Source organism: Pholcus phalangioides, unplaced genomic scaffold (assembly GCF_987345545.1).
Source record: "Pholcus phalangioides strain wild (caught in Gottingen) unplaced genomic scaffold, Ppha-v1.0 ptg000017l_1, whole genome shotgun sequence".
NCBI lineage: Eukaryota > Metazoa > Arthropoda > Arachnida > Araneae > Pholcidae > Pholcus > Pholcus phalangioides.
Genome location: NW_028301610.1, coordinates 7,100,898 through 7,120,654, shown reverse-complemented (window position 1 = coordinate 7,120,654; position 19,757 = coordinate 7,100,898). Strand labels below are relative to the sequence as shown.

At 35.0% G+C, this 19,757-nt stretch overlaps 1 protein-coding gene across 1 annotated transcript; it reads left to right on the top strand.

Moving 5' to 3' along the window:
• The first annotated feature begins 1,250 nt into the window (after positions 1–1,250).
• Positions 1,251–19,460, top strand: LOC149072169 (DNA methyltransferase 1-associated protein 1-like). The gene is made up of 9 exons (XM_089246186.1): positions 1,251–1,704; positions 3,961–4,052; positions 7,412–7,538; positions 9,697–9,771; positions 11,027–11,548; positions 12,553–12,621; positions 13,143–13,215; positions 13,693–13,844; positions 17,428–19,460. Exons 1-9 carry the CDS (start codon positions 1,612–1,614, stop codon positions 17,545–17,547), a joined length of 1,323 nt encoding a protein of 440 aa, XP_089102312.1. The 5' UTR covers positions 1,251–1,611; the 3' UTR covers positions 17,548–19,460.
• Positions 19,461–19,757: the final 297 nt, after the last annotated feature.

Genomic DNA, 19,757 nt, shown 5'->3' with positions numbered 1-19,757 from the left:
GCCCCTTCTGGTCGAGTGCCCGGGGCAGCAGACCAGCCTGCTCCCTCCTAGTTGCGGCCCTGTTCCGCACATATATCGAAATTCTGTGCGCAGTGGAACAGGTCCGTTCATGTTAAATAAAAGACAATACAGCTCCTATCTCGAAAGACACATTATAAATTGTGTAAGAATAAAATTTTTCCTTTCCCCGCGAGAATCTCGGTGCTCATCATTCCCCACCCTGCCAGGTCCCCCAATACTGAGATCTTTGGTAGGGCCTCCTCTATAGTGAATTTATAGTGTAAAAAAAGAAAATAAGAGCAATGAATTGTTTCTCTGGCCCCCGTGCTGAGCCCTGCCAACCCTACCATTCTGGGGTCATAAGTCCGAAAAATAATTGTAGTTATTCTTAATCGTTAAATAATAAAAACTTGGCGAGACAGAGAGAGAGAGCGAGAGAAAAACCATGGTTCCACTTGGGACAATTTTAATTTTTTTATTCTGCTTTAGACACCTCAAATTAACTATCCAGGGTCCCGTGAAAAATCTCAGACTACAGGCGCTACTGCAGAATGTGGTTATGCGAGAAACAAATGTGAAGCATTTGAGCGAAAAAAAAAAAGTGATGGGAAAAGCGTGACACTATATTGCTTATGGGGGGGGGGGGGGGGTGACTGAAATTGACAGCTATTTGCAAGAATATATATTTTTTTTAAAACAAGGAAGAGAAAAACTATCGTTTTTTCTATTATTCGATAAAACAAAAGAAAATGGTGACAATCGTTCCGGGCTTTAATGTTGGAGACCTGCCACCCTTGTGGACGTGGCCCCCGCAAGGGCGGGGCTGACAGGGCTCTAGCCCTGGGGCCCGGGATAATTCTCATCTTTTTTTGCTTTTTCACGCTATAAATCAACTGTAGAAGGGTCCGCGTAAAGTCTGACCGGGGGGCCCCCGCACAAGATCCCCCAAATTTTTAGCTAATTCCCAGCCATTGGCGGAGATAGACTTGGAAGTCTGGGGGGGCACGATGATGAAGTCAATTCATATATACATTAGATCAGTCGACTCCACCTTTGACGCTGGAGGCATTCCCCCCCCCCTCCTACCGCCCGCCCGCCCATGTTCTCAGGTCTCAGGAACGGGGAAATACGTGTGGGCACCGTGGGGGTTTTTGTAGGTTAAATTTTACCTAAAGTCGTTGTAGTTTATAAGTTGTTTCCTAGATGACAGCACAAGTTCAGATATCTTTAGCTAATTTTTGGCTACTTTTGAGGATGCTGTCAATTTTTTACGGAAGGTTTTAACACTGGAACTGGCTGTTGCGGAGATGAATTTTTTTGGAGAGAGAGAAAATTCAACTGTCTGCGGGGAATCGACCCCACGTCCTTTCACTTTCCGCGTGAATGCACTAGACTCAATAGTAGTGACTTGACTACAAAGAGGCAACGAATCTATCAATCTTTCCTTGGAGCTTGGAGCTCTATTTTTTTAAGGATCTGGCAACTCTGTTGACAGTATAAGAATCAAAACAAACTGAGGGCATCTGGGAAATGCTCGCATGCTATTTTATGCTCCGGGATTAATTTTTAAGAGTTAATTATTTTATTTAATTATTGTGTTCACAAAAAAAAATGTCAGATGTTTTAGATATTCTCGAAGTTGAGAGGCCAGTGTCTCCGGAAGTTCTAAGCAAAGAGAGCATCTTTGGAAATGACTCTAAAAAGGTGAATCAATAGATTTGAAAGATTTGATGAATTTATAGGCAATATCAAAACTTTGATGAGTACAAATAGTCTCAATTGTTTACTCTAATTTGGAAGCTCACAATTCATGCAATGATATCAGTTTCAAATGCAGTTCGGATTCAAAGCTTTTTACTCAAATATTGGGGTGGTTTTTCTCTCCATGTCTCATTCTGTGTTGCTTGTCTATAAAAAATTAGGGTAGGCTGTGTCAAGACATGGCCATAAGTTTTTGACAAATATTTTAAGTAAAAGAGAAGTTAAGTGAAAAAGAAGTACGATAAACACACACATTTGAATAAATTGAGAAGCTATCCATACTTAAAAATAAGACAACCATAACCTTCTTTATATGCAGTATATTATTAACCCAATGATGTCATATATTTGAATACCCTTAGAGTTGGCTAAGTAATCAGATTTAAATCCCTAGCAGCATGGTTGGGTACATATACATACATACAACTGTATGACTCCCTGAGGACATCATATGCCCTAAAGCAGAATGTTGTGTAACGAGCCTTCAGCTGATTGAAAATTTTCTAGTGACAATTCCTATAATGTTACATTCCCATAGTTCCCACACTTTTCTTAAAATTCTTCCTGAGATTGTTCTGTAGAAGCACTGATTGTTCTGTGACGTACATAGCAGTTTTGGGCATATTCTGCTTTGATTGTCATGATTTATATACCAAAAAATCGTATGACAACCTCATGGCATCAAATGATTCCGAGTTAATTATTCGTTTTTTTTGTGTTGTATGCTGTTATATTTGACAACCATATTTTTTATCAGCATCTTTTTTTCAACCACCTGATTGGGCAATTTGCCTGTTGTGGCCTTTGTGTTTGTATTGGGGTCATTCTCATGAAATAGGACAAAAAATGAAAAAAAAATTATATAAGAGTTTCATATTAAGAGATAGATAAATTTGACAAGGTATTTGGCCTTTTTCAGCACTTCACTTAATATTTTTGCTTAACACTCACATGTTCTATATATTTTAGTGTTTTATTTTCAACTTGGACAAGCACTGATACTGTGAATGATTTTTATCAATTGCATTTTTATTTCTTTTTTTTATTTGTTTCTCACTTTTTCTCTATCAATTTTATCGGGGCATCAGATTTTTAATTTGTCTATTTTTGCCAGAGCACGAGTTGCATTCTCAAAACAGTCTTTAGATGAAACATTACTACAGATTGATGTTGCAATCAAGAAATTTTAATTTGTTTCCCCCCCCCCCCCTTAACTTATGATCAAATCTTTCTTTTGGTTACTGAATGCTAGGAGAAAAACATTTTTACACGTTTCGCAACACAAATCAAAACGTGTAAAAATTACATTTAGAGACATTAAACAATGGTTACATTCTTGTACACCCGGTTACATTTCTTGTAAGCAGGCTAGTAATCTATGGGCTGGTTATGAATTTTTAAAAATCTTAAACTATATAAATCAATAGTTAAATATTAAATAGTAATAAAAACATTTTTTTTAAATTTTCATACTTGGTTAAATGATAAAGTTGAGATCAGTGCATGGTTATCTAACCCATAAGTAGGTCCAGCATATAATTTTATAAATAATTTTCTTGGTTCTTATCTCCAAGTAAGTTCGAGAATTCGAAAACAGAATTCAGTTTTTAAAATTACTGACGTGGCTAAAACCCCAATTTCTGTATTTCCACAGTGAAAAATTCACTTTTAACATTGATTTCTGAGGCAATCATCCTGGTTTTTATCCTTCAAAGTGATGCTGATGATTATTATGCGAATAGCCTCATATAGGATTTCCACTATATTAGCCTAATTTCTGTATATGTTATAAAAAAACTAAGGCTAAAAAAAGTTTGTTATTTTGCTGAAGACAAGTGGTCTAAAGATTAGTGGGATTTTGGGCAAAAATGTGATTCTTAGAAAAATGTAGGTGGGCTCTACTTTGTATATATTAAGATAACAATTTATTGTCCCATGCAAAGAAATTGCATTCAGCTATATAAATAACATTAATTTCTATTAAAAAAAATAACTAAGGCTTAAAAAGTAAAGTTGTTTTGCTAATGATAAATGTAAGTAAGATTTTTTATATGCTAATAAAATGATTTTTGCAAAAACCCACTTTTGAGAAAAACTGAGCAGGTTTTTGTAGGTAGGCCCACCCTGAAAAAAGGATGGGCACAGTTTGCCAACCCTGTATAAAACTCATGCTGGATTTTTACTTTTTCTTTTCAATAGAAAAAAAAAAAGATACTGGAAGCTGCTAATAATTTCAAGCGACCTGAAGGGATGCATAGGGAGCTTTTTGCTCTTCTGTATTCAGATGGAAAGTAAGTAATGTATGAGTGTTAAAAAAGTATCCTTAATATTTTGGAATCAAGGGGAAAAAGATAAAATTATAGATGAAAGTAATCACAAGAATGAATTCATGTTGGAACCTACCTCATGGATAATTTCAGTTTATGAAGTTAAATTAAAAAGAAGGTTCTAATCACATGTTTAATGATTGAAAATACATAAATATATATTCTCTATTCGTTAGTAATTCTCCCTATTTGATATGTTTGTATTGAAGTTGAAGAGGACTGGAAAAAAATAAAAAATGAAGAGGACAGATTACTGTAGAACAGTTCTCAGCCTGGGCTCTGTGTCCACTCCAGGAAAATAAAATTGGTAAATTTGATAAAAGAATTAAAGAAGTGGTCCACATGGCACTGCAAGTCAAAAATGTTGAGAACTGCTGTTGTAGAACATCCTATAACTGAATTAACCTATTAAAAACATAGGTGGAGATAGACTTGGAAGTCTGGGGGGGGGGGCACGATGATGATGATGTCAATTCACATATACATATATACATTAGATCAGTCGACTCCACCTTTGATGCTGGGGGGGGGGGGCACCCCCCGTATCTCCGCCCATGATTAAAGATGACTTTGATTTTTAGAAAGAATAAAAACATTGAGTGGAACCACTCCCGCCATTTATTGGCAAAAAAAAAATTAAAATTTTGAATGGCAAATTTTCTTACCAATTGGCGTCAATGGGTTAAGAAAGAAATGAACACAAAGCCAAATGTTTTGCTTTATTCTGCAACAAGCCATAGGCGGAAATACACTGGTGTAAGAAATTAAGAGAATTTGCAGACACGGTCGATTATCTCTAGAACTACTGTACCGATTTTAATGAAATTTGATATGTACATACATTGATACAATACAAAACAAATAATCATTCAATAATTGTAATACACACACATGATTGTGCGTAACACTCATTGGAGTCGGAAGGTATGAAACAGCGGTTGCAGAATAAACAAAAAAAAAAGGTTAATAGATGGGTTAATAGGGGGTATGGTCCCCTCTTACAGATATACAGGTCTCGCAGCGTGATTTCATACTTGAAATAAGGCAGTTTATCATTTCCTGTGGCAATTGGTCCTACTCGTTCAGCAACGCTGTTTTAATTCCCTGGATGGTTCCCGGAGGGGGGTTGCGAGTTGCAATTGCCCTCCCCAGAGCATCCCAGACATGCTCTATAGGGTTAAGGTCTGGAGATCTGGCTGGCCAATCCATCCGGCGAATATCCTCACTTTCTAGAAAATCGTCGAGCAGAAGAGCTCTATGTGGCCTCGCGTTATCGTCCATCAAAATGAACTCAGGGCCAACTGCACCCCTTAAAAGGCGAACATAGGGCTCCAAGACCTCATCCCTATACCTCACACCAGTCACAGTGCCTCTTTCAAAGACATGGAGAGGTGTGCGGCCATCCAACATGATGCCTGCCCAGACCATTAAACCTCCTCCGCCATAATGGTAGATTTCGCGGACATTGGAGGGTAGGTAGCGGGTCCTTGGTTCTCTCCATATGAACGTACGGGGAGAATCGGTGCTTAGGCTGAACCGGGACTCATCAGTGAAGAGGACGGTCGCCCATTGGTCCATACTCCAATCTCTATGCTCTCTGCACCATGATAAACGGATTCTCCGGTCCGTAGAAGTGAGCGGGACGCAAACAGCAGGTCTTCTTGCAAACAACCCTCTCTCATGAAGTCTTTTGGAAATAGTCACCCTTGATACATGGGTTCCTGTGGCTGCATACAAGTCACAAGAGAGCTGAGAAGCTGTAGCACTCCTGTTACGCCTCGCTATAATCCACAAATGGCGACTCTTCAATTTTTCTCAGACAAATTTTCTCTTCAAAATGTGGAAGCCTTGTGGCAGCACCAGTATAACACAAAACAAAAATAACTCTATACACGAAGAAAGCCTGCATAAAAATGCTGAATTACTCTCAATTCACCAACAGTGGAATTGTTTAAAAAAAAAAAATTAAGAATGCCAAAATCCATATTTTAGCAGCACTTGACAAATCCGAGGTCACCACGGCAATAGCACTTAAAATGCTCTATGCACAATCACTAAATTAGGATCTAACAACAACACAAAATTTTCTGAATTTTTGTCCGAGTATCTATGTACCTGGAACGGGAAAAGGGTTGAAAAAGAGGGCTATTTAGGACCCTTTTTTTTTAAAAAAAAAGCTTTGAACTTAAGTAATTTGGCTAGCACATAATTTTTTTTACCTGATTATCACTGAGACATACGTACTTAACCATACTTACTTAATTACTTAACCTTTCTTTCAATCCAAGCACAACTCAGGTTCATTGCCATGGGCGGTTTACTACCTAGTGAGCTGTGCGAGAAGTGTGTCTGCTACTATCTAGTGTTGTCTGATTTTTCAGTGCTGCCATCTATATCTCAGAAGTGAAGTGTAATGATTGAATATTTGTACTGCTTGTAGGCCTGTTGCTCTCTATGGTGAGACTTTTTAATGGGGAGATTGGCTCCCTGTTAAAAAGTCTACCGTACATGCACCTTGTAAACATTCCTCTGGGGAATTTCTAACAAATTAGTACATGCAAGAATGTGTTGTGTGTATATGCATGGCCCCTAACATATTTATGTTGTCAGAGCCCCCAAAGCAGAATATACCAAAAACGGAGACGTACATTGCAGAACAATCAGTGTTACTACAGAATGATTTCTGGAAATATTTTGATAAAAGAACTCTTCTGTGTAGAAAAACTATTATGGGACTGGAATTACCACAGACCCTTTTCTGCCAGCTGATGGATTATTGCAGAACAATGCAAAACATTCTGATTACTGAAATTGCTAGATTACTGTAAGTTAATTGAAAAAACCCCTTTAAATAATATGAAATTCTGCCCACAGACATGCAGTGACATGTTTTTTCTTCTGTGCTTGAAAAAAAACCTGCCTAAATATGCCAGATTACTGGACGGCCAGACTAGTGCACGGTCGTATTATCGAGTTTACAGTATTTCTACTCAACTGCATATACACCTTGCAAACATTCCTCTGAGGAATTTCACACATATACTGGCATGACCTTAATGTCACCGCATGTCTGTGCGCAGAAGTTTTTATTATTTAAAAGGGTTTTTTCAATTGACTTACAGTAATCCTGTGATTTCGGTGATCAGGCATACTCTGGTCCGATATGTGCCAGATTAGTGAGAGTCTATTGTAGTAGTATAATAATCATGTCTGGTGTTTTATGTTATTTCTAAAACTTCAATATAAGAATTTCATATTTCAATTTGCAATAACTCATAGTTATTGTGTGTAACAATTCTCGGTTCTTTGTTCACATTTTATAGAAGGGATGCTGCTCCCGTCTTTGATTCTTCTACTTGTCAAGGTGGTTACAAGCAAAAAAAAGCAAACTTCGGACCACAAAAAGTGCGCAAGTGGAAATGGATGCCATTCAATAACCCAGCAAGAACGGTACCTTACTACCAAGTGCACACTTATGAGTTTTTTAAAAAACAGTCAAACCTTGTTAATGCAAAACCATTTAATGTGAGATAACCACTTTATGTGGAACGTGTATTTAATCCCATCAAAGCGATTAAAATTTTTTTTTTGGATTGCATCTAATTCAATTAACAGGCAAAAAATATTTCACTTTCAGTTTTCATTAATGAGGTTCCACTGTAATCAATGGTATTTTATTAGTTCTTTATTTCATTCTCATAATTTCTTCTGTTATTAAACTTACTTATGAAGACAAGCATCATTCATTTATTGTTTCCAAAATGACTTTGGAAAAATTCATTGGTGAAAGCAAAGTCACTTTGCTGTTCCAGCAGTAGAAATGAAAAATAAGTCACTGATCCCACGGACCAGTGACTTATTTTACATTATCTCATTCACTTACAGTGAATAATAAAAATAATTCACTATCAGTGAATAATAGAAAAACTTCACTTACAGGGAATAAGAGAACCTATACTCATAAGAAAAATTGTTTGCTAAGATTCAAACAGCAACATTGATTAAGAAGTAATTAAAACAAAATACAAATATATACAAATATAAGGTGTCCAAGCTTCCAAGAAGGAAAAAACAACTTTAGAATGTACTGTTTATACACCCTCTGAAATAAAGGGAAAAAAAGGAACCACCCACATTTTTGTCTCAGACAGAAAAAATAGTTATTCATTAGGCCCTCATAGCAATGAAGGCTCTCAAGAGAAACTTAACTTCATATTCATTGCAGCAACAACAACAAAAGAACAAAATTAACTATGAGAACATGTTAGCTGAAAAGGGAAAGCGCATGAGTTACAATATTATATATAATTGTTACATACTTATACACAAAGAAACGTGATGATGGTATTATGTCAGCACTACTGATTTACATGAGTTGGTAGTTGGTTCAAATGCACACAGATGGCATCACAGCCTATATGGTTCTATTTAAATAAAAATCTCTTTTTTTTCAGTAGTTCAGATGTCGGTAAATCTCAAAAATGTTAAAAATGATGCTTGGTTCCTTTTATATAAAATACATCCATATGTTGTCTATTTGTTAGAAAAGTTAGTTTTTTGTAGGTCATTAATTATCCAGGTTATAATAGTTATGAAAATTCTAAATGTTTATATAAATATAAGATAATTGCAAAATTAATTTATTAAAGAAAAATACACACTGATATAATTATGTGAACCCATCAAAATTGAAATTACAAGATAATTTTTTTTTTTTTAATTTTTGAATAATGTGAACTTCACATATTCCCAAGGGATCAGCATGATCCGTCCAGGGAATTTGTTAGTGTTAGGTTAGTAGACATCCATGCCCGAATGTAACTGTTTTGGTTTTCTCTAAATAATGTTTTCAGATTGAGGTTCTTTTATTGAAAGGGCTAAGATTTATATCATTTAACTCATTTCTACATATCATTTATTCAAGAGATTTTTTAGTTTCTTCACAAAAAAGAATCTTTCAAAAAAAAAATCGGGAAAATGCATATAATATAAAATTGCATATAGAGAAGTGAATGTTACCTCAAATCCCTTCAAACTGGGGATATTGAAATTTTGCATGATACATTTCTATGAGCTTAAGAAAAAGTCTCAAAATGTCAGTATGATGGTAAAATATATGACATGGTAAAATTTTAATGACATAAACAGTAGCGTATGCAGGATTTTCTGGGGGGTATTTCATCATTCCTTTTTCTTTCCAAGAAGAGTAATTTTGTTTTTAACTTCACAAAAACACTATGATCTCAGTTCAGGGGTCCCTCCCCTTCCTGCATACATCAGTGCACGAAAATATCAGAAAAATAATGGTCCATTATATAGAAAGATACTATCTCAAATGCTTGAATTTAGAACTCCATTTTTGGTGCGAGATTCATTTCATGAGAACATGAAATATTAGGATGGCATGTAAATGTCAAATAAATATTGATTTATCAAATGGATGCTAAAGGATTGAGGTGCCACTTAGCTTATACTTATAATTATATAGTGCGTGTACTATCATTACTGATTTTGCTCATAAATGAATTTTGATAAACACTCACCTATATTCCTTTTTTTATTTCTACAGCATGAAACTAAATCTGATATATGGTGCTTTTTTTTTCAGGATGGTTTAGGTCTTCATCACTGGCGTAGAATTGCTGATGAAGGCAAAGAATATGCTTTTGCGAAGTTTAATAAGGTAAAGTGTAATATCAAGTGCGATTCGATAAGGTCAAGTTGACCCCCGATGTAATAAGTTTCCTTAATTTAGCAAATAAAAATATCTATCCCATCTGATTCATTATATAAGGGATTGACTCATTGCCATAAAAACCACCGATTCACCATCGAAGACAATATGATCAGCTGTCAGAGTTTGAGAGGGGAAGAATCATCAGGATGATGGAAGCCAGGTGGTCAGCTCAGTGAGTAGCTTGCCACTTAGGCCAATCTGACGTTACAGTGAGGAGGTGTTGGGACCAGTGGATGAGAGAGAGAGGTCACATGCACAGCGGCCAGGCTCAGGACGCTGTTGGCAGGCCAATATCAGAGAAGACCATCACATGACTTGACAAGCACGCACAGTGCCAACTGCATCATTGCCCGCTATTCAGACATAGGCAGCAGCTTCACTACAGGCCCCTGTGTCTGTCCGTGCTGTCATGAGGCACCTTGCTGAAGAAAATTTGGTATCGCAGCGGCCATTACGTGTGCTACCAATGACACCCACTCACTGTCATCTCCATTTGGAGTGGTGTAGAGCTTTACGGGATTGGACTGCAATCAAATGGAACCAGGCCATCCTCAGCGATGAAACAAGATTCAATTTGGGCAGTGATGACAGCCGTGTATGTGTGTGGTGGCCCCATGGCGAATGCCTTAATCCTGCCTTCACTATACAGTGGCACACCTCTCGCGATGATATGGGGTGCTGCCTCATACAACACCCGGTCACTTCTAATATTCATCCACGGTAACATCACAGCCCAGCGGTACGTTTGTGAGATCCTTAAGCCACATGTGTTGCTACTCCCGGGGGCATTTGTTAATAAGACGATGCTTGACCACACACAGCAAGGGTGGCACAGGAATTCCTCTGCCACATTAACACTCTTCCTTGGCCTGCCCAATCTCCAGATTTCTCACCAATCAAACATATTTGGGATCACTTGGGATGGCAAGTTGGGAAGCCTAGGAATTTGATTTAAGTAGAGGTGCGCTTATAGCAACTGTGGAATCAGATGACGCAGGACATCATGTGGGACCTGTATGCCTCAATGCAACTTACGTCAAAGTTGTACTCACATATTTTGTTCCATTCGGACAACTCTTTCTTGGTGCGCAAATTTTTATGGCAATGAGTGTATCATTTCAAACTCATTTGATGTTGACTTTAACAAATGGGAGTATTTAAAAAATTAAACTGTTGAAATAATTTTGCTTTGATGTTCTAGACTGTTCAAGTGCCATCATATACAGATGCCGAATACATGCAATATTTACAGTGTGAACCTTGGAGCAGGGAAGAAACAGATCATCTCTTTGACTTATGCCAAAGATTTGACCTAAGATTTTTGGTTATACAAGATCGATGGGATGTTCAAAAATATCAAAAACGTTCAGTTGAGGATTTGAAGGAACGTTATCATTTTGTTTGTGATCAATTATTGAGGGCTAGGGTACCACCTCTGGGGCAAGAACCAAAATCACGAATATATGATGCTGATCATGAAAGGCGTCGTAAAGAACAAATGGAAAAACTTTACAATAGGACACCAGAGCAAATTGAGGAAGAGCAAATGCTTTTGAACGAACTTAGAAAAATTGAAATGAGGAAAAAAGAACGCGAAAAGAAGACACAGGATTTGCAAAAACTCATCACTGCTGCTGACAACAGTACAGAAGTGAAAAGAGCAGAAAAGAAAGGGCCAAAAAAGAAAGTTTCCTCACAAAAAAGCTCAAAATCAGATGCCATTGTGAGTTTTTTATATTTAATCTTCGTTATTTCACTTTCTTTTTGTGTGTCCCCATAATTAAACTTTCATATTTCTCTGGATTTCATCAGTTTATTTTCTCATATTTGTATCTTTCATTTGGTGGTATTGGCAGTTTCATAAACGGACATAAATCTAAGTAGCCTGTGTGCATATAATCAACTGTTGAAGAAAGTATTGTAGGTTCAGGGTAGAAAAAACCATTGTAAGAATTTCAAATACATGCACAATTAGACAAAAGTACAAAAAACACAGTAAATGCCAAAATACAGAGATGCCATTGACGAGCTATAACGCGTCAAATACCCAGAATTTCGGAAAAGGATGCATAAAAACTTTGTTCAAGCATCCTCTGGGCTGTGTTCTTTCCTAGTTCTAAGAAGAAAGTAGAGAGAAAAACCTCCCCAACTTTTTCCCCTTTCTTTCTTTTACCATGTATCATGATTGTGAGACCTTAAAAAAGTGGTTTTACTACTTTGTACACTGTACTGTATTGATATACACACAGGTTGTTGATGAATAAGATGAGGGATATCTATATATATATATATATATATATATAGTTGCTTCCCTGAATGAGGGGCCGTGCAATTGTCAAATTTTGGAGTTTTTATTTCCCTTTGGATTTTCTCCCTTCCAGTTACATACCGCAACTAGGAGGGAGGAGGGATGGGCAAGCCTAGTGTCCCAGGCTCTAGACTAGAAGGGGGCAACAAATTCACCCTTTATAACTGCTTCTGCATTACATGGGTCAGCTCACCAAATCGCTCAAAGACAATACATTATGCATGTATGTAGATGTACTTTAAAACTATTTTTATTCACCATGTGGCTGCAGATTATTCATAGGGAGGTTATTGTTTTTTGGTAGAAACTTTATTATTTTTTAAAAGTTTTTTTTCCCCCTACCAAAAAAATTTCATATATATTCATAGGGAGAATATTTGTTTGTTTTTGTAGAAAAAACTTCATTTGTCTGTTTTCAGAGTGTTGAAACAGCAGGTATAAAATTCCCAGATTTTAAAGGCAGTGGTGTTACCTTGCGCAGTCAGAGGGTGAGTTTCTTTTGCATTAATTTTATACTGTTATGTATTGTTATATTAATTCAGCATACAGCAGACTAACCATAGCAAATCAAAAGTGATAGTTGTGCTGATATAATAACAGTCACTTAATCACAATGGAATTAATGATAAGGTGGAAAAGAAAATAATATTTATAAAAGGAAAAAAAATTAATAATTATGCTTTTTAATTATTTTAATTAAGCTTTAAAATAATTAAAATATCACTTTTAATTCTGTAATAGCTATGCATAACACTCAAAAGCATGTTGGAAAAGTGTGCAAATTTTATTCGTCATGAACAAAATAATTTTCTACTAAACAAAACGAGAGGTATGGTGATAGATATACTGTTAATTTTTTTCCATCCTGATCATTTTCACACCTTACTGTTTATACGGAAGTGTAGTAAAAATGTGGTTATATGTGTGTATCATATGTTTTTCTGATATATTCAGCTAAAATTTTATAAAGAATATATTTTTTAATAAAATAAACATTTATTGAGATTAGATGAAACTACCAACTACTGTTGGACAGAAGAAAATCAAAGCTATTGAAAACTTGTTGCTGGAACTGGGATTGGGTAAGAAAATTTAATATTTATACTATTACATACATTAAGTACACAACCAAAGTCTAGGCACCTGTGAAATTTGCTCTTAAATAAAAAAACAACAGAATTGCAATAAATATAATAAGGTACTAAATGCAGTAAATTGCAATATAGTCTGAGTGGGTAAGTAGTACATTAAATTAGGCTCATTTAGCCATGGAATGTGGAATTACTCAAACACCACATTTCTGATTCAATGGATCAGATGCAGCATTTTTACCTTTTTGTTAATAGACATTGAAAACTTTGTTAAAATACTTATATTATTACATTGTAGTTCACATTTATTAATTTACTCAAGAGCAGATGTAAATTTTATAATCAAAGTAAAGATTTTTCGAAATTCTTATTTGGATTTTGCAGTCATATTGCATTGCATTGATTATGTATGTTCTTAACTACTATTTATCTAGTGGTGAAATCTTCTATTTATTTTTACAACATTAGATTTAAATCCAATTCCTTGTGAGGAAATCTGCCCAGCTTTTAATGAAATGCGCAGTGATATGGTACTTCTGTACGAGTTAAAGCTTGTTTTAGCCAATTGTGAATTCGATGCTCAAGCACTTAGTCATCAGTATGAAGCCATGGCTGGAAAAGTAGGATATTATTTTTGAATGTCTTAACTCAAGTATTATAATCATATTTTTCTATAAAATATTGTATCAGAGAAATTTTAATTTCCAAAATGTTAGGGTTCCAAACTGTGAACAATGCCCTTACTCCGAAATGTGAAGGACTTTTTCCGACCAATAGAAGAAGAATTTATGAAATATACGAGAGCAATGTTGTAAAAATTTCTGAACTGGCTAATGCATGGACAATTAAAAAAAATCAGTTGTGGTTAACACAGTACAAATCATAGTCAACTTAGCGGGATTTAGTAAATTTATGTTGAGTTAAAGAGGTTTCTCCCCATTGAATTTAGCATTGTGCAAGTTATTAGACTAATAAATGTTGAGTTAATGGGGTAGTCAAGTTATTTGAGGTTCTACTGTATGTAAGCCCACTATGTTACTAATTTGATTATTTATTAGTTGTTTATTAGATTATTTGTTAGTGTGTCAAAAGACTTTGATTAACATTCATGTGATTTAATTTTTTTCTGATTTTACGCAGTGTAGATATGCAATTTTGGTCATAATAGTTTGTAATGCGATTAAGTTTCATAATGCATAATTTTTCTAATTGCAGTCAATTCGCGTTAAGTCAAATATCTGCCAAGTCCAAATTTTCTCTTGACTCCAGAACATTCAATATTATTTTAATGTTAAATTTTTTCCTTAACTGGAAGTTTTCCCCCTTGAATCGAAGTTTTTGGGTGTGAGATGAATTTAAAAAAAACTGCATTTATCCTCCCAGTAAGGAATTGAAGGTACGGTGTACATAATTTAAGGAATTTTTCTTACCACTCCCTTTCCTTCTCTAGTTTTGTACATCACAGGCAGATGACAATCAACCTGGTCACCTGTGCTAGCAAATCTTCTGTTGCATGTCTTATTTGGATTTTGCTGTAAATCAATATTACTATTTCACTCTGTTGTAAGTGAATGCAGTGTTCAAATGCTAGAGCAAATCTTGATTGTGATCTAAATAGCAAATCTAGATTTTTTGAAAATGCTGAAGTCAAAGTTGAGTGTTTTAGATTTGAAAGGAAAACATAAATTATTGATGAATGGAAAGGAAACCAAATTTCAAGAAGTTTGTATCACAATCTTAAAAAACTGTATCAGCAATCTTAAAAAACACAAACATTTTATATGCAAGATTCTTTTGAAACATGAATGAAATGGGAGGCAATAGAAAAATTACTGAATCATTTTTTATGTATACAGTTGCCCCCGTATTTGTGGTTTTTCTTTATTGGGAATTCTTTATTTTTTTTGCAACACTCACAAATTGTCATTCATGTGTTTTGTTTACAAAATTTGAGTTGTGCATGGTTAGGATGGCTTGCTAATGACATTACTGTTATCACTAGAGCCGTGGCAGCTCGCAAGAGAGAAATAGTCATCTCGGGTTGGATTTACCTTTAGCCACAAAAAATGTGCGCTAAAGGACACAATCATTTCTACAGAGCTAACTGAAGAGACTATAAAAGACATTGTCACGTTAGCGAAACAGGTGGTCGGAGAAGGGTTCAGTGATATGGATATAGAAGTCAAACAGCTAATTAATAGCAATTCAGAGGTATTGACCAAGGAGGAATTAATGCAGTTGACTGCTCCTGAAACTGAAGCTGTACCAGATGAAGACCACCAAGATAAAGAAGTAGAATAGAAGTTCACCATGAGTAACATAGCAGAAGGGCTTCGCACATTCAAATCAGCAATAGATTGTTTTCATGACATAGATCCCTCTATGGTATGCTCTTCACATGTAGAAAAATTGGTGGAGGAAGCCTTGTCATCATATTCCTACACACTTGATGATATGAAGAAGAAACGGCAAACAGAAATCACAATGTTCTTTCAGGAAACATTGCCAACAATCTCTGCATCCTCTTTTACATTCCCTTATACCTCTGCGTTACCCTGCTCTTCTCATGCTGTTCAATAAACGAGATATACAAGAAAAAACGATGGTTTCTGTTATTCACTGTCACCCCCGGAATGTAACCCCCATGAATACGGGGGGGGGGGGGGCGACTGTATACCGAATATATACGTCCATAATTTTTTTCCCCATACTGTCATTCAATAATTTGGCATTGCAACAAAACAATTCACAATTTTTTCATGTCCAGTGGTTTCTAATTTTTTACCAATGCAGGGGTGGGAAGTGACCAAGTCCATTTCGGAGCAGCTTTGGAGCAGCAAAATTCAGGATTTGGAGCAGTTTTGGAGTAGCAAATTCAGGATTTGGAGCAATTTTGGAGCAGCAAAATATGGGATTCGGAGCAGATATTTATAAATTGGAGCAGTGAAATTGACAAGAATATTTTCGTTAACCCTCAACCCTTTTCAAAATAAAACTGCACTGTTTTTTGTTATCAAACATCTTTTCGTCAGCTTGATTTTTGTTTTTGGTGTTTTAGGCTTTGGTGCCAAGAGCGGCTGTCATAAAATTTTTTGCACCCATTTATTTAAGATGATTTTTGCTTACTGAGGGCACTATCTGCTGCCTTGAACAGCAGCACTTCAAATGAGCTAAAATAAGTTTTTAATGGAAAGAAAGAAACTTGGAAAGAAATTGTTGCAAAATGGGAGAGAATTTCGGAATAATCAACTCTATGTTTGGCGATTCAGCACTCATTATCTGGTGAGATTGGCGATCTGACGCTCGCTATTTGGCAAGATTGACGATTTAACGCTCGCTATTTGGCAAGATTGACGATTTAATGCTCGTTATTGGGCAACATTGGCGATTTAACGCTCGTTATTTGGCAAAGTTTCTAAACTAACATTCGTAATTCGGCGGACATGCGCTTTTTACTACCGGAATGAAAATTTTTTTCACGAAACATCGGGATTTAACACAATCACAATCAACTATAGTAATTTCTGCTGCTTCCAGTGACGACTTTTTTTTTAAACAAAAACACTCGAATTTGCACTTTAAAGATGAAAGGCATTGCAAACCATCTTCAGTTCCACGATCACGGACAATGGGGTCATTGCAATGGGGACATTGGGGTTTCGCGATGGAAAGCCCGATCAGGGGGCGATAGTTTAAGGCGATAGTTTAAGTATAGTGGAATAAAATACGCTCTTCTCGTAAAGAAACGTTTCGTGGCTAGCAGGAACAAAAATTTTTTTGGCGCCCTTTCCGAAATTCCGGGCATACTGAAGCAAAATTTGCTATTTGGAGCAGAAAAATACGAAAATACGCTATTGGAGCAGGATGGCACAAGATATTAGTTTTGGCGCAGTGCGGCGCAATTGGCGCAGAGTTCCCACCCCTGCCAATGCAATCCTTCCCTAAAATCTGAATTTCTCGTGAGTCAAAGTAATAATAACTGTTTAATAAGGTAATAATAATAAGTTTTTTGTCAGTCTATTCAGTTCAGTCAGTATATTCAACTAATTGTGATTTGACTGCATAAATTCTCAATAAATATTTTGAAATATATTTATTGAATCCAAATTTAACTGTTTTTCACACATGAAGACTTTTCAGAATTTTTGTTACAAATTATGCATTCATTTGCATAATGAATTTAAATTATTTTATCTGTTTTAGCCATTGGATTCTGGGACTTCACATACACTAGCTATTTCAAATGCACAACTGGAAAATCTTATATCACCAGATAAGGAAAGTAAGTCAGCAGATACTGAAGAAAGTAAAATTACTATTTGAAGCAATTGAAATTCATTTGAAATGTTGTAATATGATTGCCTGAAAAAAAAACGATTGCATCAGAAGCTGTCTGCCAAATATCTAAGTTTGCAGGCTAGTTGCAAAAATTTGAGGCTTCTCATACTAGTGTCTTAAGCATTCTAATGATGCTACTGAGAAATCATTAGAATCTCCAACATTTTCTTAATAGTGATTATTGGTGAGTGAGTATAAATATAGAAGAATTAGATCATAAGGAAAATTGTTTTTCAATTTACATTGGATTTGGAGGAATTTTTCTGTCAAACTTCCATAAGTTGAACTTCTGTAACTTAATTCTTAATATCTTGAAGTACAGTTGCACTTTGCTCAGATGGAAGTTTTCTTAATATGAAATAAATATTTTTCGTATTGGTCATCAAATAATATTGGGCATCAAATTGCTATTTTATCTGTTGTTAAAATATTTGGTTGGCATGAAGGATTTTTAGCTTTTTTTTTACTTTGTTTTAATGAGTAGTTTTAATCAACTATGTCATTTATTTTCTATCAACCTCAATATTAAATTTATTTTTAATAAATCTCTAATTCAATGGATACTCATCATAACGATCTCCCATCATTCTGTCAAAAACAGACGAAAAATTAGATGGTCATTATATTATAAGGGAAAACATTTTTGATAGTCTTTGTATGAAAATATTTGGGACTTATCCTATCAATCATTGTAATGCAGTGTGGTCGCTTGACATAGGATTCTTGTAAGGAGCATCGACTGTATTTCTGTAACTGAAATTTTAAAAAACTTAAGTAGTATCAATTTCCAGATGCACTTATAAATATCAAAGTTTGAGTGTATTGATGTCTAATTTCTTATATAGAAAGCTGGTTAACATACAGGGTGTCCTGTAAGTCATAATAAGGACTTTATCTCATTAACCATTTGTTGTAAAGGTATGGTTCTAATTTAAAAGATGTTCAAAATGTGTTCAGAAATTACTCTGTACTAGTTTCTAGAGTGAAGTGCCATAAAACAAAAAATCTAAATTTTTAAACGGTCCCCCTTGTCCTCTAATTTCCAATTAAAAAGCTGTTGCTCTGTCTTTTCTGTGTGAACCGAACAAAAGAAAAAAAATCAATTTTTCTAGGGGCAATATTCGCTGAGATATTTGAATTCAAAAACCTGAGAAAAGTAGTAAAATAAAAGGGAAAAAAGCATTGTCCATTAGTTCTTGCTTAGAAACATGGAATTTTCTTTGTTGGTCTCAGAAAAAGACAACTTTCTAATTGGACGTTAGAGGACAGGGAGTACCATATAAAAATTTAGATTTTTTATGACACACTGTATTTTCTACTCTTGAAACTGGTAAAGAGTAATTTCCGAAGACATTTTGAGCATTTTTTAAATTGAAACCATACCCTTACGAAGAACAGTTGATGACACAAAGGCTGCATTAAGACTTATAGGACACCTTGTATAATCCACCATTTGCTAGTGGGAAGTGGAAAGTATTCTTGCACTTTCATGCTTTAAAATGTGAAATTTATACTTGTGTTATAGTAAAAGTTTATAACAGTTTTTAAATTTATATTTTATTGTTAAACATTTTCTTTCAATGGATTCTTTATTTATTATATGCTTTGAACATATCACATGTACACTGTCTCATTGTATGTAAATATGAACACTTTTAGGAGAATAACAATGAATTGTCTAGTTTTTAAAATAGAAATTGGTGTGAAGTCCTGAACATTTTTAATTTGTGTTTCTGTTTTTGAATTGGTCAATGACAGATATAATGAATAATTAAATTTTTTTTCATATATTTTCCTATTTTTTGGAATTCACATTTGGATGCCATGAACTTATTTTACTGAGCAAGATTTTTGATTTGTACATTACAAAGCATCTTTGAATAAAATCTTTTTTTTTTAAATCTTCATTTTATTTATCTGCAATCTGTGGAAGAAGTTCTACAACTAAAAATTATGGAATTCAAGGGTTTTTTTTGTTAATCTCTCTCACTATAAAAATTATGAATCATGCCTTTTTAAAATTCTGAGATTTATTATTTTAAGCCGCACAGAAGTACCCTTTTTAAATAATATTAATTTTTAAAACTTTTGTTATGGATTCTATATGGAATATTATTCTTTCGTAAATGTCTTTGACACACTAGAACAGTTATAGAGCTGTTAAGAAAAGTCCAACTACCACTATTTTACAACTT

Coding starts and splice junctions, on each gene's coding strand:
- LOC149072169 (XM_089246186.1), top strand. CDS start 1,612: ATGTCAGATGTTTTAGATATTCTCGAAGTTGAGAGGCCAGTGTCTCCG. Junction 1,705..3,960: donor TTGGAAATGACTCTAAAAAG/GTGAATCAATAG, acceptor TCTTTTCAATAG/AAAAAAAAAAAGATACTGGA. Junction 4,053..7,411: donor CTTCTGTATTCAGATGGAAA/GTAAGTAATGTA, acceptor CACATTTTATAG/AAGGGATGCTGCTCCCGTCT.